We start from the raw sequence: 25,198 nt of genomic DNA, 5'->3' as shown, positions 1-25,198 counted from the left end.
CTGGAACTGTCTTTTCATATTCACCCAGCTTTATAACCTTGGTGACCTGGGTGACTTGGGGGAGGGCGATTACTTTAAAAAGGTTAGGAAAATTTATAAGCTTTAATATCTTGATTTATAACCTTGATGATCTTAGCTGTTACCTCTCTGACTTTTGATAGTCGGTAGATTTCTTTCTCCTATTACATAGCTATCACCTCAGTTAAAGTCTTCATTTATCCCTTATCTGGACAACTTGAAAAGCCTCCTAATGGGTCTTCCTGCTTCCACGTTTTCTCCTACTTCAATCTGTCTGTATTCAACTGCACAAATCAGCTTCCTAATAAAGTGCTCTGAATGTGTCATTCCTTTTCTCAAAAGCTCCATAGTCTGTAGGATCAGATACAATCTTTTCACCTTGAAGTTTCAGACATTCCATAGTCTGGCTATGTCCTTCATTATCTCAGTCTTTTCCTTCACTTGTTCTGTCTTCCAGCCAAACTGGACTAGAGCAAGAATATAAAAGTGAATTTTAAGATAATAGATTGATCTCTTCTAAGGAGTTAATATAGTTAACCACAACTGTCTTCAAATAAACAGTTTACTTTATTTGACTTTTTATTACTTTTTCCATATTTTTTTGATATGAGCTTCTTTCTTAAAAGCCCATTTTGTAGGTAAAGGAACTGGGCAGTGAAATTTAACACTAAAACTTGGTTGGGACAAAATTGAGAGATTTGTGTTAGTGTCATGTTGGATTTCTGAAAGGATGGGATCTTCAGCATTTTTTGGTAATGGTCTGAAATTAGTAGATTGGGATTTATTAGCACAACTCAGAGCCTTACCTTGTAAATCTTTAGACGCTATGCTTTTCTTTCTGTCATTTGCTAGAATTTCTCTCAGGGAAGTAAGTGTGCTCAGAAGCAGGACCCTCTTTCCTGTGTAACAGACCAGTCAGTAATCTAGCTCCCCGTGTAGCTAATCACAGTGGAATAAAAAAGCCCTTTATTTTCACCAGTTTGACAGTGTTATGCATCCTTAGGGTCTTCAATAAATATTGACAACTGACTCTGGAAGAAAATCTGGAATTATGTGCCAGCAAATACTACCTGTCACTACTGACATTTTTTAATGCTTCTTTCAAATATAATGTCATACTGACAGTCCTGGCTATTAATACTGTAACAAAAGGCAGTGAATCCCTGGAGCATTATCCCTATGAAGGGAGAGAGTATGCATAAAGTTGGTGATCAGAAGTGGATTCTTTCACTGGAGGAGGCTAAAGTTGGTAGATTGTTTGAGATCAGATTTCTGAGCTGCAGTAAGACTAAGCCAATCAAGTATCTGAACTAAGGCCAGCATCAAGGTGATGTGCCCCTGGGAGTAGAAGACCACTACTTTGCAGGACATCTGGGGTTACAAATGGGACCAGGTTGTGTCCTGTGTCTAATAGCAATACCCAGTCTCCTTTCTTTGATGCTGACGCTGATATTGCCCTTAATGACCCATTTGTTAAACTCATTTTTTTGATTTGTAGACCTCATGGTCTAAATGGTCTCCAAGAAGTAAGGTAGAAAGCCATGGATCTTCATTCCCAGAGAAAAGAGAAGTCCCACCATTGGGGAGCGTACATCCTTCACATCTTTCCCTGTACTGAGGGGTCTCATACCCTATGCACAATCTTTGCCTCAGGTACACTTGTCGTAGAAGAGAGAATCATAAACTCCTACATAATGTACAATCAATAAAGTCCCCATATTTAGTGCAAAAACCCCTCAGCAGTTTAAAAAAACGTTTATGCAGGGTCAGTGCCTCTCTTGGGCTGAAACGATCCTCCCTTCCTCCCTTCTGTACCAGAATATGATTATCTGGTCTCTTGATCCACGACAATATGCTTCTTCTGTTAACTCCTATTTTACTTGCATTCTGGCTAGTTACTGCTAACTGAAAACTGAAACCCTATAAGTAATAAGAATATAATGGCAATGATGATGCTTTAAGTTTTGCAAAGCACATTTTTTTAAATGTCATCTCATTAGAGCTTCACAACAACCCTGTAAGGTATATTCTACAGGTAGTATTATCTCCTTTTTATAGTTGAGGAAACTAAGGCTCACAGATATTAAGGAACTTGCCTCTAGTCACATACCTAGTCAAAGGTAGCAATTAAACTGAAGTCATGCCTAGCCCTTTATCTCCTATAGTATGCTGTCTTCATCTATAAAAATAAAGGTAAATACAAACCCAGCCTAAGAAAAACCTATTTTAGTAAAAGAATAAATTTCATATTACATCTTACTATTCAAGAGAACAGTCTAGGTATAAGCCACACTGATGAGGAAGAATGCAGATTTAGTGACATTATTTGGTTTATATTTGACACCTTTTCAGTTTGACTGTTTCTGTACTTTATCCTATCTGTTATGGTAAAATGTTACTTTTGAGGAAACACTTGAAACTTGAAATTATTTATAAATAGAAAATTATTCATTTATGGTTTCTTGCTAAGTTCTTCTAAATTGATTAGGGATTTTTTTATCTACCTTTATCAGCTTTAAAGTTTCAACAAAGTGCTTGTGTATAAATTAAATCTTCAGAATCAGATACTCTATTACATAAAACTTAATGTAGTCATTAAAATGTTTGTAACACCTCTCTGATGGTTTCAAATCAAGGGAGGCCCTTACGCTACACAAGCCTTTTTTTTTTTTTAAACAGTATGGTAGATAGGTCTGGTAGTAGTTGGAGATGTGCAGCTATGTTACTTCTCATGTCATCTTTCCACATCTAAATTGTGTGACAGAACAAGGGAGCAGATGAGACAAGCTGTCACTCATCCACACTGCCCCCTTGAAGAAAGGCTATGGGGGGGGAAAAGGTGCCGCAAATGGGCTGTGAAGTTTACATATACTGCCCACTGTTAAACAGATTATGTCTAATGAAGTGTCTAATGCTCAGGCCATATCAGCCTAATCCTTGGTGGCAGTTCATCCCTCAACTGCCAAAAAATACCGCCTTCTGGCCCTCTCTGGCCACTCTGGCCGCCAAACACAGGGAGGTGCCCGGTCTTAATAAACCAAGACAGTGTGTGATCTGACATGCAAATGTAGGTCATTGCATATGTAAATTTGTGATTACAAACCTGAATGCCAAAACACATTAGTGAGACTTTGCTCTCAGCATGTGGTTGTCACACTGCCTTAGTAGTTCACGCTAATATTTGTCAAGTTATTGTACAGACAGAGAGTAGATAATTCTCAGTTCATATTGAAAATATATGGAACTTATGTTAATTGAAAACTGTATTTTATTTTTTAAATTGGCAAGTCGCAATTGAAAGAAATGTCTTTAAGTCTCAGTACTTTTTATGTGAAAGGATGTCATTGCATATGCGTTTATCTTGTTGAGTAAGATGTGACCTGTGAAACTATTGGTCCAGTCTACCAAATCTTAAATACTTAATTTTCTTTTAACAGTTAAAATGGATTCTGAAAATTCACCCTTTACTTACATTTACTGTAAATTTTAAAAATTGCACCAGCATGCGTAACTGTTGTGAAAACACATGTGGTAAATATTGTATCTGAAATGTTATTGTTATTTGTGGATTCTTCTTAAATATACAGTGGTTTGTTACAGTGGAATTCATTAGCAATCTGTCTTAATGCCTGTAGGTCCATTTTAGATATGACATTTTCAATACATCATCTTTATGCTAACCATGTTTTTGTATTATTATTATTTTCTATCAAGTTATGAATTGTGACATAGAAGATAAAATGTTTATGAAAATCTTACATGGCAGTGTAGTGAAATGATAGAGAGCTAGCCACAGAGTCAATGAAACTTGGGTTTAAATCCTGCCTCTTACATATACTGTCTGTGAACTTGTACTGATCACTTAACTTCTCAGTGTTCTAGGTAGTTCTTGAAAACTCTTAAGTTGCGAAGAAAACATTGATCTATGTTAGTAGAGGGAATTTTTCGCCTAGGAGTTCCTTAGAATTATTCCTTAATTCTATGGAAGTAAACATTATGATTACCTATCTTCATAACTGTTAGAAGACATCAGATTTATATATCTCTGATGCCAAATGAAATCATATATCATAACCCTTTTCTTGTGATTATCAGTTAAATTCAACAAGTATTAAGTAGCTGCTATATATTTAATAGTGGCTCAGTAGATGGAGCTGGATGGCTCAGTGGATAGAGCACTAGACTTGAAGTCAAAAGACCTGAGTTCAAATTCAGCTTCATACAGTTACTTCCTGTGTGACTCTGGGTGAGTCACTTAACTTCTTTTTGCTTCAGTCCATTGGAGAAGGAAATGGCAAACACTTCAGTATCTTTTCCAAGAAAACTCTCATAGACAGTATTGGTGTGTTATGGTCTACAGGGTCCTGAAGAGTAGGATAGAACTGAATGACTAAACAACAACAGCAGTGTATAAAACATAACAAAATATTGGCTCTGAGATTAAGGTTCTACAATTCAAGCCCCCATTAATAGTGACCTGGTTGTTTTTTTTTTTTTTAACATAGATTTGAATTAATATTCAGGGATATTTGAATTACATATCTAGTTATAGTTTTTAAGCTTTTTTTGTGTTTACATTCATTTTCAAGGAAAAAATATTTTATTATTTTCCTATACTTTGAACTCTTAAAGGAAGAAAACCATTAAATAAGTAATAAGTAGTAATTACTTTTGACTAATACTCTTGATAATTTGTATTGGATTCGAAACCCTCCCCGTCCCCCTGAGTATTTGATTAAGTTGGGAACAATAGGCACAAACTCAAAAGACATGATTTAATGAGGACAAATATAAACTCTTGCACTTCAAAATTTCATCTGCATAAATTTAAGCTAGGGAATCCATCAAATTCATGTTAGAATGTGAACAAAGACCTAGGAATCTTAGTTGACTACAAACTTAATCTGGGCCAATACTGTGGCATGGTTACTAATGAAATAAATGCCAACCATAGGGTATATTAGATGAGGGTTAATGTTCAGATCAAGAGAAGGAAAAGTTCAAATATTCTGTGCACTGATCAGATTGCATTTTTTATATTGGGCTTAGTTCTCAGTGTGACATTTTAGGAAGGACACTGCAAAAACTGACCACATAATTCAGAAGAGTATGATTAGGATAATTAAAGATTTGGGAATTAGGTAACATATGGAATAGTTGAAAAAAACTGAGCGTTCATTCTGTTGAAGAGAATATTAGAGGGATATTCCTTGTTGAAGAGGAATTTGAATTATGTATTGTACTTTCATACTATAAAAATAGGACTAATGAATAGAACTTAGAAGGAACCATGTGTCAGTATAATATGAAGAAGAATTACATATAACATTACTAATGATAAGAACTTGCAAAAAAAAAAACTGACATGAAAATAATTGCACTTACAAACTAACTTTGGCTGCTGAGGATGAAGTAGTAGAGAATGTCTGTGAACAACTTGACATTACTCTCCAAATCAAATCAATATATACTCTCTCTGATACTTGATGATTTAAATGCAGTGGTGGGAAAAGAAGAATTGGAAAGCCTGAAGACCCATGGCTCTATATCATAAATACTTCTGTTTTTCAAAAAAAAATTAGTTAGGCACTGGATATGGCAAGTGCCAAATAATACCTCCAGAAATGAAACTGATTGCATTTTAGCTTATTGACATGAGAGTTATCTATGCATCAGCTGCTGGTGTATAGTCAGATCATCACAGCAGACTAGAACTTGTGAAAAACAAGAAATAATATCTGTTTCATCAAGTTATTAAAAATAAAAAATGGGAATGGATAAAAATGATATCAATATTGACTGTAATAAATTCATTCAGAAGTTAAAATAATATAAGTTAATTGCTACATTAAGGAGACCAAAAGAGCTTCAAAGAGCACTGTAGTCAGAAAACATCTCACTTGCCAAATGGATAGTACTGCCAAAGGCAATACTGGATGTTGAACTATAAGCTCATCTGTAAAATCTTTCAAAGAATCAACTAAGAAGCTAAAGGCATAAGTACCTACTATATACTAGGTGTGCTATGCTAGGTACAGGGTATATAAATACAAAGAATGAAACAACTTTTACTATTACTTCTACTCCTATTCTGACTATACATTTATACATTGCTTTAAGGTCTGCATATAGTTTTACAAGTATTATCTCCTACCCTGGGAGATGGAAGCTATTATTATTCCCACTTTACAGTTGAGGAAACTAGGACTAACAGAAGTAAAGCTTATATTTCAACAAGAATGAAAAATGATTATGAACAATATCTTCTCATAATGACTCCTTGATGAACCATTATAACTCTGGACTGTCCTTCTCTCTTGAATCTCTTGCCCTCTCATATTACCAATTTTGCCCAGCCAAGCCTCAGCTTTGAATCACCCCCACTCCATTCATTGCCTTCATTCCTACACATGTACTCTTTTTTAAAAAATATATTCATTTTATTTATTTTTAACGTTCTGCAATCACTACCATTAAACTTAGATTTTTTCCCCCTCCCTCCTCAAGACAACATACAATTCTGTATAGGATCTACACATACATTCCTATTGAATACATTTTCACTATAGTCATGCTGTGTAGAAGAACTAAAATAAATGGGAGAAATCATTTAACAAACCAAAACATAATACATACACACACACACACACACACATGCATGATCTGCTACATTCTGTGATTGAATTCCATAGTTCTTTCTCTGAATGTGGAAGGTATTTTGCCTTAGAAGACCATTGGGAATTTTTTTTTTTTTTATGTCCTTGCATTGCTATGAAGATCCAAGTCTATTAGAAAAAACTCTCACACACTGTGGTCGTTGCTGTGCACAAAGTTCTCCTGGTTCTGCTCCTTTCACTCCGCATCAGATCATATAAGTCTTTCCAGACCTCTCTGAAGTCTTGTTCATTATTTCTTATGGTACAATAGTATTCCATTACATTCATATACCATAATTTATTCAACCATTCCCCAATTAATGGGCATCCCTTTGATTTCCAGTTCTTGGCAACTACAAAGAGTGCTGCTATAAATATTTTTGTACATGTGGGACCGTTTCCCATTTTTATGATCTCTTGGGGATACAGTCCTAGAAGCGATATTGCTGGGTTAAAGGGTATGCACACTTTTGTAGCCCTTTGGGCATAGTTCCAAATCGCTCTCCAGAATGGTTGGATGAGCTCACAGCTCCACCAGCAATGAATTAGTGTTCCAACTCTCCCACATCCTCTCCAGCATTTATCATTTTCCTGTTCTGTCATGTGTGCCAATCTAATTGGTGTGATGTGGTATCTCAGAGTTGTTTTGATTTGCATCTCTCTAATCAAAAGTGATTTAGAGCATTTTTTCATATGATTATAGATATCTTTAATTTCTTCCTCTGAAAATTGCCTGTTCATATCCTTTGACCATTTATCAATTGGGGAACCTACACATGTACTCTTGAACAAAAATGGAGAAAGATATGCATCTATTCTAACTGGGTCTCCTGTAAATTTATGTTACACAACCACGACTGGGCCCTCACTGTTGGCTAGGTAATCCTACAATATCTTTCTTATCAACTCATTATACCATTCTCCTCAGTGGCTCTTCTGAGCCTTTTCATCCGTCCTCAAACTTCCCATGATTCACCCTCCCCTTCTCTCTCAGCTGAGAACCTTGCCTCATATTTCATAGAAAAAAAAAAATTAAGACCATTTACCATGAACTCCTTCTTTACCTCTCCTCATCTCCAGTGCATTCTACCACTCTTCCTTCCTTCACCAGTCTCATATGATGTGGTGGACTTACTCTTTACTGAAGTTAACCTCTTTGCTACCAGCACAAGTGATCCTCTTCTATCTTGTCTCCTTAAACAGATTGCCTCTTTTGTCATCCTCACTCTATCACTTATTTTAGTCTCTCTCTGCTGGCTCCTTTCCTACTGCCTACAAATATGCTCATTTCTTGCCCAGCCTGAAAGAACCTCACTTGATCTTTCCATCTCTACTAATTGTTATCCTGGTTACCTTTTGCCCTTTTGTGGTTTAACTCCTTGAAAAGGCCAGCTCCACCAAAGAGGCTCTGCAGTGTACACCTCCCCAACAATTACTTTATGGTTCAGTGATATTGACCTCTTGGCTATTCCATGAACAAGATACTCTATTTCAGCTCCAGGCATTTTCTCTGGCTATTGCCAGTGCATAGAATTCTCTCCCTTCTCCATTCTGACTACTGACTACCTCCCTGGTTTTCATTAAGGCCCAACTGATATCCCATCTTCTATAGGAAACCTTCCCCAATCTCTCTTAATTCTAGTGACTTCCCTCTGTTAATTGTTTCCTTTTTATCCTATTTATAGCTTGCTTTGTATATATTTGTTTATGCTTTGTCTTTCCCCATTAGATTGTAAGTCCCTTGAAGGCAGGGTATGTTTTTTGCCATTTTTTTTTTTTGTATCCCTAGTGCTTAGCAGAGTTCCTGGCACATAGTAGGCTCTTAATAAATGTTTATTGAATTGAATTGAAGTTATTCAACTAATCAAAGTCATTCCAAGGCATTCAAGAATAAAAAGGGGAAGAGGACTACAAATGAAAGAAAAATGGAAAATATTTGCAAAAACGATTTCATAAATTTTCTCCATCAGGGATAGCAGGATCACAACACTTGAACTTTAATATCACAAATCCCAAGATGCTTATAGAGGAGATGCAAGTAGAGAGAACAAAGACAGGAAAAACAGCCAGACTAGACCAAATGTATATCTATGAGTTTGGGAAGGTACAAGAAGGCTTTGGCAAAGATTATTCAGTAGCAGACCTCAACTTTACCATCTCATAGTTAACTGAAATATGTAGAAAAAAAATAAGGCCCCTTTTTGATTTTTTTTATTGATTAGGAAAAACTTTTTGAATTGGAATGAAATACTTCGTTACAGGCTTTTTTATAATATAGATTCTCCTTTCCCTAATCAATTGTTGTCACGATCAAGTAAGGAAATATTTGTAAAGCACTTAGCACAGTGCTTGGCACATAATAGGTGCTATGTAAATGTTAACTATTATTAGCTATTATTATTATTATTATTATTAAAGAGATCTATAATGACTTAAAGAATTTCTGCACCAGAAAAATTAAGTTTATGATTAATGTCCATGGTCTGGATTTTAACATGTGTTTGGATAGGCATTCTATGGAGATTGTCCAACAGATTGTGTATTTGGGACAGACAGAACAGATGGACAGTTAACCAGGTCCAGAGTTGAAAAGGAAAATAGACTAGGAGTATAAATCTCTTTTACTGATGCCAAACTAATGAAGAAAACAAAGACTCATCTTTTGAACATTAAGTAATGTGTTTATTCATGTTGCTATATGGAAACCAGACATAGAACACCACTGCCTCAGAAAAACTCTACTATCACACGGAGGGCAATGGAATGATTCTTGTGTGGTTAGCTGGAACAGATGAACAAAAGAAACTTTGAAGAAGAATAAGAGTAAAGGAAATTATTAAAGAATTTTATTTCAGGAAAAGATGGATTGGTTATATGACAAAAGCAAAGAAAGACAGGTAGACAACCAGTGTTCTACTTGTGCCTTAGTGATATTGGGAGGAGAGCAAAGAAATACTGTAGAATCTTGAGTTAACCTGTGTCAAACATTTTGGAAAATATAGACAAGATATGCACAGGAGGGGTAGCCATGTATGGGTAATAATCAGTATATTTGAAGGGAACTACTGAATCAGTGAAATCAGAAATTTTTGAGTATTTGATTATAAGGATGTAATGTCCAGTAGAACTATCCAAAGATGAAATAGGACTTTCCTTGTGCAGTAGTCATCTCTGTTACTAGAGATGCTTATGTAGAAACTTGATAATTTATCAAGGATCTCATAGAGGGATTTACTGCATTTAATAGAATTTTGGATTAGGTAACCTATAAATTGTCAGTATTTGGGATACAATTGTTTTATATCCTTTGAATCAGGATATATCACTTTGATTATATGTTATGTGAGACTATATCACTGAGTTTTCCTTTTTCCACTTTTAAAAAAAAAAAATTACAGAAGGCCTTACGACCTGATATGGGCTATAATACATTAGCCAACTTTCGAATAGAAAAGAAGATTGGCCGTGGACAGTTCAGTGAAGTTTACAGAGCAGCCTGTCTCTTGGATGCAGTACCAGTGGCTTTAAAAAAGGTGCAGGTAAGAACATCTTTATATATTAATATAAAATTATTGCATGTGAATAAGAATCAAAAACTCTGGGTTGAACTTAATATATACTTAAAAAGAAAAGCAAGCTATGCATAATAGACCTTTAATTTCATGTGCAGTCCTTTTTCCCATTTTTTGCAAATGCCCATTTTTTGATGGTTGGTAAATTCAGAATAAAAATTAAAATTTAAAGATAATTAAAGGCTAGCTTTTTTGAAATAGTTGGGAATCTTACTTTCTCAGAAAGGATTACATTAGTATTTAATTTGGAATGTTGAAAAAATGTGAAATAGTATCCTGATACTTTGATGGAATTTCTTTGGTATGCGTGCTCATTGCCCTTGATGTAGAGTGCAGCTCCTTCATACCTTCTCTTGCTTTATAAGTTCCTCTGTGTGTTTTTTTCCCTAAATAAGTCTTCCATTAAGGAGTTGTATGTGTTCGCCCTTTGTTGCCAAAGAAGACCATGCCATCAGAGAAATAAAGACATGACTTGCACTTGACTTTGTTTTGAGTGAGGGAGGGCTGTGCAGGTCACCAGCCTCACTTCTCCTCCAGAGCCATCTGAATCCAATGACCAGATATTCATCAGGATGACTGGTGATTACCCAGGATGAGGCAATTGGGATTAAGTGACTTGCCCAAGGTCACACATCTAGTGAGTGTCAGGTGTCTGAGGTGATACTTGAACTCATGTCCTCCTGACTCCTGCACTGGTACTCTATCCACTGCACCACCTGGCTACCCCCATTAAGGATTTATTGATAGACTGGAAGCCAACTTTTTATTGTTCTTATCTCTCAGGGCATTAAGGTATTACCTTGGCTGACAGTGTTTTGTTTGTCATTCACATATGTGATTGTTCTAGTCCTTTTTTTGGTCTTTTATATCCTTATGTCATTAACATTGTTTCTTCCATTTACATCTTAATTGGCAACTTGCAGCAGCCTACTTGAACTTACTCTGTATCTTTTCATTAATGACCTTTTGAGTTATCATTTCAGCTGTCCTCATCTCATCTCAAATGAGATATTTGTAAAACACTTAGCATAATGTCTGGCACATAGTAGGTACTTCATAAACTCTTCTCTTCTGAGATTGCTTTATGCTATGACTTGTGGCCACATAATGATACTAGGAAAATATTGCTGTTAATAATATGGGCTTTAGTTTAAGCAATCTCTTTGGGATCAGTGAAATCACTTCACAGTTTTTCAGGTGTCATTTCCTTAATTCCTGGACCGAACTTATTAGTCATATGCAATGTACCACACACACACATGCACACATGCGCACTCACACATACACACACACACACACACACACACACACCACACACACACACCACAGCCTAATTCAATGGACTTCTCAACCAGCTGAATGCCGTAGTCTAAGGATCAAGACCAATTTTTTAAAAATCCAATTTTTTTTTTAAGTATGGATGATTGATCTCTGACATTAATGAGAATTTCAATATAGTATTCTAGAGTTTGTCGCAATTTTGATATCATCAGTGAATAAGAACATTTTGCTAGAAAGTTATATGATGTAATTTCAATTAGTCTCTCATTGTAATAAGAAAATCTTTTAATACTTCTGTATTTGATTTCCTATCTAACTTATAACAGTGACGTTTCATTCTGTATCAAGTTTCCCATGGTATCCACTCTCTACTCTTTCAGCTGAGGTCAGCTCTTCATACTTTGCTTTAAAAAACATTGAGGCCATTCATCAAAAGCTTCTTCTAGCTTGTTTATTTCATATCACTAGGACATCTTTCCTCACTGTCTCTTTCACTCCATCTCACATGAAGAGGTGGCCCTTTTCCTTGGCCAGGCAAACTGCTCTACATGTACCACCAATCCCAGCTTCTCCTGTCTTTTGTAGCAGATTGCCCCCTCTATCATCTCCACTTTCGACTTCAGTCTCTCTTTGTCTACTGGCTCCTTCTCTGCTCTCTACAGAAATAGTTCATGTTTTCCCCACATCTTAAAAAAAAAAAAAAAAGCCCTCACTTGTTTTTAAGAACTATCATTCTTTATCTCTCTCCCCTCCCCCACCTTTGATGAATATATATCAGTTCCTCAGTTACTCTCACTCTCTTCTAAATACTCTGCACTGTAGCTTCCAGTTTCACCATTCAATTGAAACTGCTCACGAGAGTTATTAGTTGTCAAATTTAGTGACCTTGTCTTAAATCCTCATCCTTCTTGACCTGTTTGCTGCACTGGGCAATGTTGATTGTCACCTTCTCCTGGAGGTTAATGCTTCTGTATGTTTCCATGACATTGCTCTCTTCAGGTTCTCCTCTTACCTGTCTAAAAGCTCCTTCTCATTGTCCTCTGATGGAACTTTATCCAGGTCATGCAAGCTAACTGTGTTCCCAAGCCTAGTTCTCCACTCTTTTCTTCTTTTCCTTTTCTCCTATCTTATTTGGTGATCTCATTAATTCCTGTGTGTTCAGTTATTATGTTTCCGTATGATTCCTAGATGTACATCTAAAATGTATATACACATATATACATACATATTTTTAGATATAGGCACACACATATATGTGTATTTATATCAAGGCCCTCTTCCTGAACTCTAGAACCTTATCATCAGTTGCCTTTAGGGTATCTTGAATTGGATAACCCATAGGCATTTCAAACTCAGCATTTTTAAAACAGAACTCATTAGCTTTCTTTTAAAAAAATTTCAACTTAAACATCAAACAAAAGAGTTCTTCCATATACTTAGCAGAACACAAAAAAGGATTTCTATAATACTGAATCAGCATCTCTGTTGGAGATTCTATTTCTTTCAAAAAGTAGGTGATAAATTCCATGTTACACTCAAAACTGTCCAGCCCATCTGTGCTCTCCCCCTGAACTTTTTTTTTTATGAATTTAAAAAAAAACCTTTTTTCAGTAACCTTCTTTTCTTTGGTGTCACTTTTGCCAGTTCTCCCTCAATTCCTTAACTCCCTTCCCCATTCAAAAACTGGAAGACAGAAATTTAAAAAAACCTTTGTAACACAAAATTATAGTCATGGAAAATCCATACAGTGGTCATATCAAAACTGTTTGTCTTTTTCTGTACCTTGAATCTATCTTTGTCTTGATATGGGTAATGTGTTTCATTGTAGGTCTAATGGAGACATGGTTGGTTATCACATTCATAAGCATTAAGGTGCTGTGACCTTGAATAAATTGTTCCACTGTTTCTGCTCACTTCACTATGAATCATTTTTCATTTTACCCAGAATTTCTTGAACTTGTCTCTTTCCTGATGTCTTGTAACATGATGACGTTCCTTTATATTCATATATTACAACTTGTTCAGTCATTCCTCAGTTGATGGGTATCTTACTTTGCTTCTGAAAGCTTGTTATCTTTTCCCCAAATTCTCCCTTTTTAGTTTTGCTAATACCATTTAAGGCATTATCATGCTATTAGTTACCTAGGCTAGGGGTTAGTAAACTGTGACTTTTGGGCCAAATGCAGCCTACCATCTGTTTTTGTGTAGTCTTCAGGCTAAGGATGGTTTGTACATTTTTTTAAAAAATGTAATAAGAAATGCAAAACAGATGATTTTGATTACATTAAGTTAAAAAGATTTTGCACAAACAGAAGCAATGCAACCAAGATTAGAAGGAAAGAAGAAAGGTGGGAAACAATTTTTACAGCAGGTGTTTCTGATAAAGGTCTTATTTCTAAAATATATTGAGAACTGAATCAATTGTATAGACTACAAGTCATTCCTCAGTTGATAAATGGTCAAAGGATATGAACAGGCAGTTTTCCATCAAAGAAATTAAAGCTATCTTTAGTCATATAAAAATCATCTATTGATTAGAGAAATACAAATTAAAACAACTCTGAGGTACTACCTGACATCTGTCAGATTGGCTAATATGTCAGAAAAGGAAAATGATAAATATTGGAGAAGATGTGGGAAAATTGAAACACTAATGCATTGTTGGTGGAGTTGTGAACTGATCCAGCAACTGTGGAGAGCTATTTGGAACAATGCCTAGAGAGCAACCAAACTCTGTCTTCCTTTTGATCCAACAATACCACTACTAGGTCTGTATCACAGAGAAGAGAAAAGGACCCACATGTACAAAAATCTCTATAGCAGCTCTTTTTGTAGAGGCAAAGAATAGGAAATTGAGGTGGTGCTCATCAGTTGAGGAATGACTGAACAAGTTGTAGTATATGAATATAATGGAATACTATTATTCTATAAAAAATAATGAGCAGGAAGATTTCAGATAAACCTTGAAAGAACTGGATGAACTGATGCTGAGTAAAGTGAGCAGGACCAGGAGAATATGGTACACTGTAACAGTAACAACACATGTGCGATGATCAATTGTGATCGACTTAGCTCTTCTCAGCAATACAGTGATCTAAGATAATTCCAAGGGACTTGTGATGGAAAATGCTGACCACGTCCAGGGAAAAAACTGTGGAGTTTGAATGCAGATTGAAGCATACTATTTTCACTTTTCTTTATTTTTTGTGGTTTTTCCCTTTTGTTCTGTTTCTTCTTTAACAATATGGCTAATGTAGAAATATGTTTAATGTGTAACAACATAATCTGTATCAGATTGCTTGCTGTCCTGGGGAGATGGGTGGGAAGGGAGGAAGGGAGAAAAATTTGGAGCTTTGATATTACAAATATGAATGTTGAAAACTATCTTTATATGTGATTGAAAAAAAAGTACTCTTACGTTAAAAAAAAAAAAATGTAACATAAATGTATGAACCATTCTTGGCTTGTAGGCCATATAAAAAGAGGCAGAAGGTCAGATTTTGCCATCAGCTTTTTTTTTTTTTCCCCGATCCTTGACCTAGGATCTCAGCCTTGGTAGCATTGTTTTCACCTGACTTTAACTCAACCCACATTCCCAATTTGTTGCCAGATTATGACATTTCTGCCTTCACAATATTTCTTTACTTATGTCCTCTTATCTCCACTCACTCATCTACCACCCTCAATACAGATATTTACCACCTCTTGTCTGAACTATTGCAATAACATTCTGTTTGGTCTTTCTGTCTTAAATTCTCCCCAACTCTAGTCCATTTTCTGCTGAGCCGTCAAAGTGATATTCCTAATGAATAGATCTGACCATGTCAGTTTCAATAAACTCAATAAATTGGCTGCCTGTTGCCTCTGAGATCAAATATAATATCCTGTTTGGCATTTTAAACCCTCACAATCTGAGCCCTTCCTACCCTTCTAGTCTTACACTTCACATACTTCTGTGTAGACTGTGGTCCAGTAACACTAGCCTATTTGGTGTTCCTTACACAGAATACTCTCTGCAGTTGTCCACTTGTACTGGCTATCCCCTGTGCCTCTAATATTCTCCTTCTCACCTCTACTTCCTAGTTTTCTTCATTTCTCAGTGTAAATCCTGCCTTCCGTAGGAGGTCTTTCTCAGTTCACCCACCTGTTAGTGCCTCCCCCTGAGATTATCTTCCATTTATAGTGCAGACATCTTGTTTGCATGTGTGTATTATCGATATATATTTTTTTCAAACATTGCTTAATACTTAGAGTATAAGCTCCTCAAGGACAGGGAGTTGTACTTAGCAAAGGGCCTGTCACATCATAAGCATTTAAATATTGATTGACTGACCTTAGGCTATAGGTCTTCTGTGAAACTAGTTTATCTGTAGTAAATATGTTCTCCTCTTTAATACCTTACTCATGTCAGTACTTAGCGGTTTTCTGTGTGAAACTGTTGCTGTAATTGCCTTTGCTATATAGTTTTTTTTATGATTTTTATGGTTTGATTTTTGAGGAGAGTCTTCATGGATATATATTGTTCTTCTGAGTCAGTGACTAGAGTGAACTCTTATATAGTATTTTTTTCTAGTTTGTAGTCAATTGTATAGTTGTAAATCTATCATCAAATGCAGAAAATAAATTGTGAAAGCCTCAATATTTCTTTCTGTTGAGCAAGGCAGTATGATAGATTGAGTGCTAGATATGGAGTCAGGAAGACCCAAGTTCAAATTCTGCTTACTTAAAAGTTAATATGTTATTCTGGGCAAATCACTTAACCTTGGCCTGCTCCAGGTCATGTAAAGTGGGAATAATAATAGCCCCTTACTCCTAATGTTGTTATAAGGATAAAATGAAATTATATATAGAAAACACTTTACAAAACTTAAAAGTGTTACCATTATTAATATTAGTTATCATTCATGATTATCTAACAAAAGTAAGAAAACAGTCATATGTATATGAAGTTGCTTATGTTTTCTTGGGATACCAGCACTAAAATCTTTTCTTTTGAAATATATTCCCTCTTTGAATATAAGAATATTTCACTAGACATATGCTTTCTATGTTGTATCAACTGCAATGTAGATTTCTTTTCTATGTCCTTAGGTTCACCTACTTTTCTTGACTTTATTTTCATAACTCTTCACATAGCACGTTGAATAATGAAGGCTTTGGGTCTAGATATGGTGGTTTTAATATTAGAGTTACGAAAACAGATCATTTCAAAAATTTTGATAGATCTATTACCATATCTTATATTTTTATGTTTAATTTTTTTTGAATTCCCAGTACTTATTAGCACATTGTGAGTGCCTTATAAAGAATGCTTGTTGATCAACTGGCTTCCTTCCAGTTTCATCTACAAATGTTCTGGGGATAATATGGCTTAACTGGATTGAAATCCAAACCAGCATAGATTAGTTTTTTCCTTACTTGCTTTGTTTACTTTGCGAGGCTTCTTATCCTCCTCGCTTATTTTCTGAATAAGCATATACTCCAAACAAATGTTGCCCTTGCCTCTAATGTCTCTTTTCTTAGAATATTAGATAATTTCTGAGTCAAGCAATTTCTGTGCTGTTTTCTTCTTTGCTATCATGACTATTTTATTGGCTAAATTGTTTAGCCAGTTGTTTAATTGGCTAAATTGGCTAATTTAGCTATTGGCTAAATTGTTGGCTTAAGTTCTTTAGGAAATGGTTAAGGATCTGAAAAATCAGAGCTGGAAGTCACTTTAAAGTTATTGAGTCTAACCCCCTCTTTTTGCAGATGAGATAAATGGGGCACAGAAAATTAAGTGATTTGCCTAGGGTCACACAGTTTTTGTTTTTACATTTCCTTAATTTCTGAATTCATTCCTTACTTTCCTATTTATGAAAAAGATAACTTGTACAAAGGATTTTAAAAAGAGGAGAAAAAGTTCATCAAAACTAACCACATCGCTGACAGTACATGCAGTGTTTCACACGTATAGTTCCCTTTCTGCAAAATAAGGGAGTCAAAGAGATCAAAGAAAAAAGGAAAAAAAGACCAAAGACAAAAATACTTATAGCAACCCTTTTTTTGGTGACAAAAGAATTGGAAATTGAGGGAATATCCATCAGCTGAGGTTTGTGACATATGATTGTGATGGAATACTGTTTTGCTGGGAAAAAAATGCTGAGGGGTATGGTTTCAGAAAAACATGAAAAGACCTATGTGAACTGATGCAAAAATGAAATGAGCAGAACTATGTAACTACTGTTACACAGTAACAGCAATATTATAATGATGATTGACAGTGAAAGATTTAGCTACTTTGATCAATACAGAGGATTCATGAGGAAAACTGCTGTTCATCTCCAGAGAGAGAGAGAGACAGAAAGAGAGAGAGAGAGAGAGAACTGATGAACACTGAGTGCAAATTGAAGTATAATCATCTCACTCTATCTTTCTTGCTTTTTTTTTAATGTGGTTGATATGAAAATATGTTTTGACTGATTTCATATGTGTAACTGATATATTTCTTGCTTTCTCAGTGGATGGAAGAGGGAGGCTGGGGAGAATTCAGAACTCAAAATTTTTTAAAATTGCTAAAAATAAATTTTTAAAATTAAAAAAGAAGTTAGTAGAATGCATTTTTCTTGTCTCTTCTTTGGTGCCAAGCTTTATTGTTATAATTATATAGCATTCAGTTGTATTTTTTGTTGTTTCCATTTTTATATTATAGTCTTTAATTGTATCGTTTTCTTAGTTCAGCATTCTTTGTTCAGCATCAATTTATATCACTAACTGATTGATGATCTTTCAGCTATCAATGAGAGTAGTTTAACGGTCACATCTGCCACTTATTTGAGTACCCTAAGATATAGTTCTTCTGGGCTAAGTGACTTGATCTGAATGAATCAAAGGTAGTAGGGTACTCTCTTTTCTCATCTTGATTTTGCACTTCTTATTAATCCCCTGCTTCCCCATTTTTGGTGTTATCCTTTTTAGTCCAAGACAGACAGTTCAGCAAATGTCCTTTACTTTGACCTAGTAGTACAGGAAATAAAACCAGTTTTTGTTGATAACAGCATTCCATACTAGCCTCAGGTTATTCTGAACTCTTGTAGTCCTGACACAAGTGCCTACAGCAGTTTATGAGATCATTAGAAATCTTTGGAAATAGGAGAAAGTGCGGCTTCACGTAAGCTAAATTAGGGAATAATTTTTCATCTTAAAAGAAGTTTATCAAATAACAAGTACATGTTGAGTTTCTGTTGTACTGTGTACTAGGGACACATAATATACCCTTCCCCACTCCAAAAAAAGTATGGGTAGTTTCTGCCCTTATGACACTTGCAGTGGAGTTGGATAAACCATTTGAAACCATTAAAATAAAGTGGAAAATTGCATGGTTTTCAAGGAGAAAGATCATTATGGTTTTGAATAGTTAAGGAAAACTTTATATAGAAAGCAAGACTGTGAAAGATGAGCAAAAATAGATATTATGGGTTCTTAGAGGAATAAGGATTTGCGGGGGAGCAGTAACATGATGAAAATGTTATCTAGGCATCGGTAGATTGGTCAAATTAGAGAAAGGAGAATGCCTTAAAACTAGTATCATAAACCAGAAAGTTGTAAACAGCAATCCAGATGTTAGGGAACAAATAAAATGACAAATCACCTCCCACCTTTTAAACTAAATTCATGAGGCAGTGTGGTGTAATGGGAAGAGTGCTGGATTTGGGATAATATGTTAGAATCCCACCTCTGCTACTTAGTACCTGTGTGACTTTGGACAAGTCACTTAACCTCTCTATAAAATGAGGGGATTGTTAAAAAAAAAATGACTTCATAATATTAATAAGAAAAAGAACAACCCATATTTAATATGATGCATTAAGCCTTGGAAAATGCTTTCAAATATTATCTCATTTTCTCTTCACAAAAATCTTTGTAGGTGGTGTCATTATTATCCTCATTTTACAGATGAGTAGACTGAGGTAAGAGGTTAAGTGACTTAGGCATATTCACATGACTGGTGTCTAGGGCTGGATTACAATTCATGTCTTCCTGACTCCAGGTCCAGGGATCTGTGCATTGTGCTGCTGCCTTTCTTATTCATCAACAGCAGGTCGTACCACTGTAGTGCCAATGCGATAGTCATAGTACCTATGGTGGCTATGAACATCCTGGCAGAATTCTGACTCGTGAAGTACAGTAGACTCTCCACGTAGAAAGCAAACCAAAACATTTATTCAGACACCAGAAAGCCAAATCCATCATAGTAACAAAAATCTATACACAGTATCAATGCAGGGAATCACACCATCCCCAAGCCTCCCCCTGCTAGACTTCCCACAAACAGGCTCCCTTAAACAAAATCACAAACAAGCTCTCTCCCTCATGGTAGCCAGCTGCATGCTTGCCTGCATCCTTCTTAGCTCTGACTGCTGTGACCAAATTTTCTCTCAACTCTGCTCTAGCTCTGCCTCTTCCTGTTCCACCCAATCAGCAAACTCCTCCCACCACAGACTCCCTGTGACTCAGGCTTCCATGTGACCCAGGCAGGTCACATGGGCCTATTAATGAATGGGAAAGATCTTCCCATTTAAATTACTATTACAGTCACACTAATTTTCTTTTTTCAATGAATTATTAAACTAGTAGATCTGGAGAATGCTTTAGATAGTTTACCTAGACTTTTACAAAGTGTTCACTCAAGTACCTCATACTTGTGGACAAGATCTGTGTAGATTACACAAGAATACAATTAAATGAATTCAGTAAATTTGGCTCTTCTGGTTTCAAAGAATAGTTTTTAATGGGTAAATAACAGCTTGACAGAAGATCTCCAGGGGAGTGTCCCAGGGATCTGTACTTTTCCCATGTACTGTTCAATGTTTTTATCAGTGATTTGGTTATAGGCACAGACAACATGCTTATCTAATTTGAAGAGGACGCAAAACTAGGATATAGTTAACATGGTTGATAACAAAGTCAGGTTTCCAAAAGATTCTGATGGACTGTAGAATCTAACAGGATAAAATTCAAGAGGGACAAATGTAAAATCTTACACTTGAATTTAAAAAATCAGCTTCACAGGTATAGAATAGAAGAGACATAGTTAGATAGCATTTGTCTAAACAGCTGGGTGTAATAGTAGTAAGTAGTGTGAAGTGGCCACTGAAAAGGCTAACAGAATCTTGAACTTTAGTAAGAGGCATAGCTACCAGAAATAAGGAGCTATCATCCTCTTGGGGGCAGCTAGGTGGATAGAGTACCTGGCCTGAAGTCAGGAAGACCTCAGACAATTTATAGCTGTTCTATCTTGTGCAAGTCACTTAACTCTGCCTCAGTTTCCTCATCTGTAAAATGAACTGGAGAAGGAAATGACAAACCACTTCAGTATCTTTGGCAAGAAAACCACAAATGGGGTCACAGAGTAGGACACAACTGAAATGAATAAATAACAATAATATCCTCTTGGACTCTGCTCTGATCAGACCACAGCCAGATATTGTATTTATTTCTGGTGCCCTCTGTTAAGAAAGACATTGGTAAACTGGATGTCTTAGAGCAAGGGAATCAAGATGGTGATAGTCTATGTCACGTCAGCAGGAGATGAAGGAACTCAAGGATGTTTAGCCTAAAGGATAGGAGACTTTTCCAGGCACTGTATTAAGGCCTGAGCATACAAATAAAAGCAAAAGACAGTGTCCCTGTTCAAGAACAGACTGTTCTCAAGGAGTTCACTCTCTTTGTGTGTGTGCATGTGTGGGTGCACATAAGAGGTGATAATGAGGATAATAGCCATGTGGTGAGAAAAAGGGAATGGATGTGAGAGAGTTGATATTGTAGAAGTAGATTTAACAGGACTTGACATCTGATTAGATACTGGTGGGGGGAGGAGAGAGAAGCAGGAGGGTAGGCAGTGAGAGTAAAGAGTTCAGGATGTTTTCCGTGTTTGGAACCTAGGTAACTAGGATGGTGATGACCTCAATAGAAAGAGAAAATTTTGGAGAGAAGGGGAGAGGGAAGATAATGAGATTAGTTTTGTATTATATGTGTATGTATGTATATATATGTTATAAATTTATTAAAATGTGTATATGATATATATGTATAAGTTTATTCCTATGTGTGTATGAATTCATTTGTGTGTATTATATGTACACACACATACATACATATATACGTGTATTTGTGTGTGTGTATAAGTAACCACAACAGAGCCTTTTGTGATGCGGATTATTAGAAAACAGTGACATTGCTGATGATCCTACAAAGGAGATTGAGAAGCAACAGTTAAGCAGCTGGACCAGGAGAGTCATGAAGGCCGAGGGAGAGGAAGGAATATCCAGGAGGTGGTCAAAAGGGTCCAAAGTTGAAAAGATCAAGAAGAGAGGAAAGGCAATCAGATTTAGCAATTAAGAGGTTGTTGGTAACCTTGGAGGCAGCAGTTGGCAAGTATTGATAACTTTTAGAATCTTCACATTTAACCATGACCTTGTTTAAAAAAGGTGAATGTTGTGTAAGATAATGTTTCTTAAGAAATTTAATTAGGGAATAATGTGTTTGGGGAAGAAATATACTCACTTTTTAGGCATGTTGTTGATTATAGTAAGATCCTAGGCTTCTACTGATTTAAAAGCTCATTGCATTTTCTGATTATTGTTCCATTGCGAAATAGTAGCTAAGTCATAAATTTAAAAGAAACCAACCAAGTACCTTTTAAATACTTGCACAAAGGAGTTGCTATCAGACCACATCATATAATCATATATTTGACTGAAAGTTTCAAAGACTTCAAGGTTTCACCATGTTAATATTTGTTAATTATAAATAAGAAGCTTTTGATTTGTTAGAGCCAAACACAGCCTTTATGGCTCACCTGTTATAGCCATATATGTCTTGTGTGTATATTAAGGTTGTATGTGATTCCTTGATAAATGCAACCATAAGGATAATTCCTTTCAAGAACCCTCTGATTATTATTAAGTGAGGGACGAAAAAAACAGGAAATTGTGTGCAGCTTTATGCAGTGGAAAAAATAACAGCATTGGTGACAGAAGATCTAGGTTTGAATCTCATGCCTAACGCTTCCTCCCTATTTTACCTTGGCCACTTATTCTTCTTGGGCTATAGTTTCTTCCTGTAAAATGAGAATATTGGTCAAGATGATCTGTGAAGTCCTTTCCATTTATAGGAATAGCTTTATGATCCCATGAATTATCCTTGCTCTGCAAAATTTCTTTTGGTAAGGTCCGAACAGAAAAAGAATTCCTTAGACATGATGTTTCTCTCTCCAGATGTTTCTCTTTGTGGACAACATTGTGTTGAAGTCATCAAGATCTAGAATAATAAACAATAATCGACATTTGTGCTGTGGTTGTTGTTGTTGACTTGTGTCCCTCTCTGAAGGACTCCATTTAGGGTTTTCTTGGCAAAAGTACTGAAATGGTTTGCCATTTCTTTTACCGGTTCATTTTACAGATTAGGAAACAGACAGGATTGAGTGACTTTACTAGGGTTACACAGCTAATAAGTGAATAAGGCTGAATTTGAAGTCAGGTCTTCCTGACTTCAGGCCTGGTGCTCTATCTGCCATCTAACTGCCCCAAATTGATGTTTATAGAGCATCTTAAAGTTAGCAAAGTGTTCTTTCTATATCTAGCTCTATATTACCTCTAGCTCGGGTTCTGCCTCTGGCTCTTTGATCAGAGAACCTGGATTCGACTCTTGTCTCTGGCACTGACCACCTCTGTGATCTTGAGCAAATAGTTTCTCTGTGTTTCAATGAAATGAAGGCATTGAAGATCTCCAAGGTACCTTGCAGCTCTAAATCTGTGATCCTATAGTCTCGTTTGATTGTCGCTGCATCTTTGTGAATTGGTAGTACAGGTATTTTTATCTCCATCTAGTAGATGAGAAAACCAAGCTCAGAGTTTTTTAAAGTGATTTTTTCATTGTCATATAGCTAGTTAATATCAGAGTTAGGATTTGAAGAGAGAGGTATCTTCCTGAGTAATAGGATCATAGATAGAGAGCTAGAAAAGGCCTCAAAGTGCAGAAGTGTCTAATTTTTTGTCTTTTGACCCCATGTCACCTTAAGACATAACAGGGCTTCCTTGGTCAATAAACATTTATTAAGCATTTGCTATGTGTGAGGCACTGTGCTAAGGGCTAGGAAAAGGAAAAAAACAGTCCCTGCCCTCAAGGAACTGATAGTCTGATAGAGACAACTAGCAGACAACTATGTTCAGACAAAAGATAGATGTAGATGTCAGTATATGATAATAACTCTAATAATAACCTACATTTATACAATGCTTATGATGTTCCAGGTACTGTGTTAAGCATTTTATAATTATTTTCATATTTGGTTTGCACAACAGCACTGGGAGGTATATGTTATTATTATCCACATTTTACAGATGAGAAAACTGAGTCAAATGGGTTAAGTTATTTACCCAGGTTCACACAGCTAATAAGGGTCTGAGGTGGGATTTGAACTTAGATCTTCCTGAGACCAAGCCTGCCCTGCACCTTATCTATATACCACCTAGCTGCCTCATATATGAATACAGCTATGTATGTGGAAAGAGGGGTGTGTGTATGAGAGAGAGAGAGAGAGAGAGAGAGAGAGAGAGAGAGAGAGAGAGAGAGAGGTGCTAAATTGGAAGAATTGGAGGTAATCTGAGAGGGAAAGCACTAGCATTAAGGGAGTGGGAAAGTGTTTCTTATAGAAGGTAGAATTGTAGCTGAGACTTAAAGGAAGTCATTCATTCAGTTGAAAAACCTTTGGGATTGAGAGTCACCTCTGTATAAAATGAGGTATGGAAATAGAATGTTGGTATAGGACTGTATCATTAGAACACACACACACACACACACACACACACACACAGAGTACTTAAGTTTTTTTTATCTTTTATATTCAGATTCCATACATTTTATATTTGGCATCATGTTAAATTTACCTTTGTAAAGAAACTGTTAGGGGAAAATGTAAACCATTCAGAAAGAGGAATGATGCTTTCATTTGTATGGAGGATAAGTGTCACCACTATAACATTCAGTCTCCGTCTAGGTTCCAAGGTAATAGCCAGAGCTTGATCATATGCTTTATGCAGATCCTTGGTATTTATTAAGATTTACTTGAATTTGGGAATGTCAATGCTATATTGCTAAATTATGGTAAAATTTGATGTTGGGTTTATTATGTGTCCTGACTGCAAAGTCACTATAACATACCACCACTGCTCCAGTGTATCCACAGTCCTGCTTTTCTGAACAAAATTTTAAAATGTTTATTTATTTATTTTTAGTTTTCAACATTCATTTCCACAAAATTTTGAGTTCCAAATTTTGTCCCTATCTCTCCCCTTCCCTCACTCCAAAACGCCATGCATTCTGATTACCCCTTCCCCCAATCTGCCCTCCCTTCTAACACTCCTCCCTTCCCTTATCCCCATCTTCTGTCTTATCTTATAGGGCAAGATAAATTTCTATACCCCATTATGTGTATTTCTTATTTCCCAGTTGTATGCAAAAACAATTCTGAACATTTGCTCCTAAAACTTTGAATTCCAACTTCTCTTCTTTCCTCCCTCCCCACCCATTCCCATTGAGAAGGTGAGCAATTCGATATAAGCTATATATGTATAGTTTTGCAAATGACTTCCATAATAGTCATGTTGCGTAAGACTAACTATATTTCCC

General features: G+C 36.0%; 1 protein-coding gene across 6 annotated transcripts in view; it reads left to right on the top strand.

Moving 5' to 3' along the window:
- NEK7 (NIMA related kinase 7) overlaps positions 1 to 25,198 on the top strand; it is a 203,750-nt gene that overhangs the window by 90,411 nt on the left and 88,141 nt on the right. For 5 of the 6 annotated variants that reach the window (XM_072648294.1, XM_072648292.1, XM_072648293.1 and 2 more), the window contains one exon: positions 10,073 to 10,213. The exons of the other annotated variant lie outside the window; for it this stretch is intronic. In XM_072648294.1, coding sequence (XP_072504395.1) covers positions 10,073 to 10,213 — 141 coding nt within the window. The remainder of the gene's footprint in view (positions 1 to 10,072; positions 10,214 to 25,198) is intronic. 6 annotated transcript variants of the gene reach the window in all.

The sequence above is a fragment of the Notamacropus eugenii genome, chromosome 2, assembly GCF_028372415.1.
Source record: "Notamacropus eugenii isolate mMacEug1 chromosome 2, mMacEug1.pri_v2, whole genome shotgun sequence".
NCBI lineage: Eukaryota > Metazoa > Chordata > Mammalia > Diprotodontia > Macropodidae > Notamacropus > Notamacropus eugenii.
The sequence above is the reverse complement of the archived record's forward strand: the minus strand, read 5'-3'. Positions and strand labels throughout refer to the sequence as shown.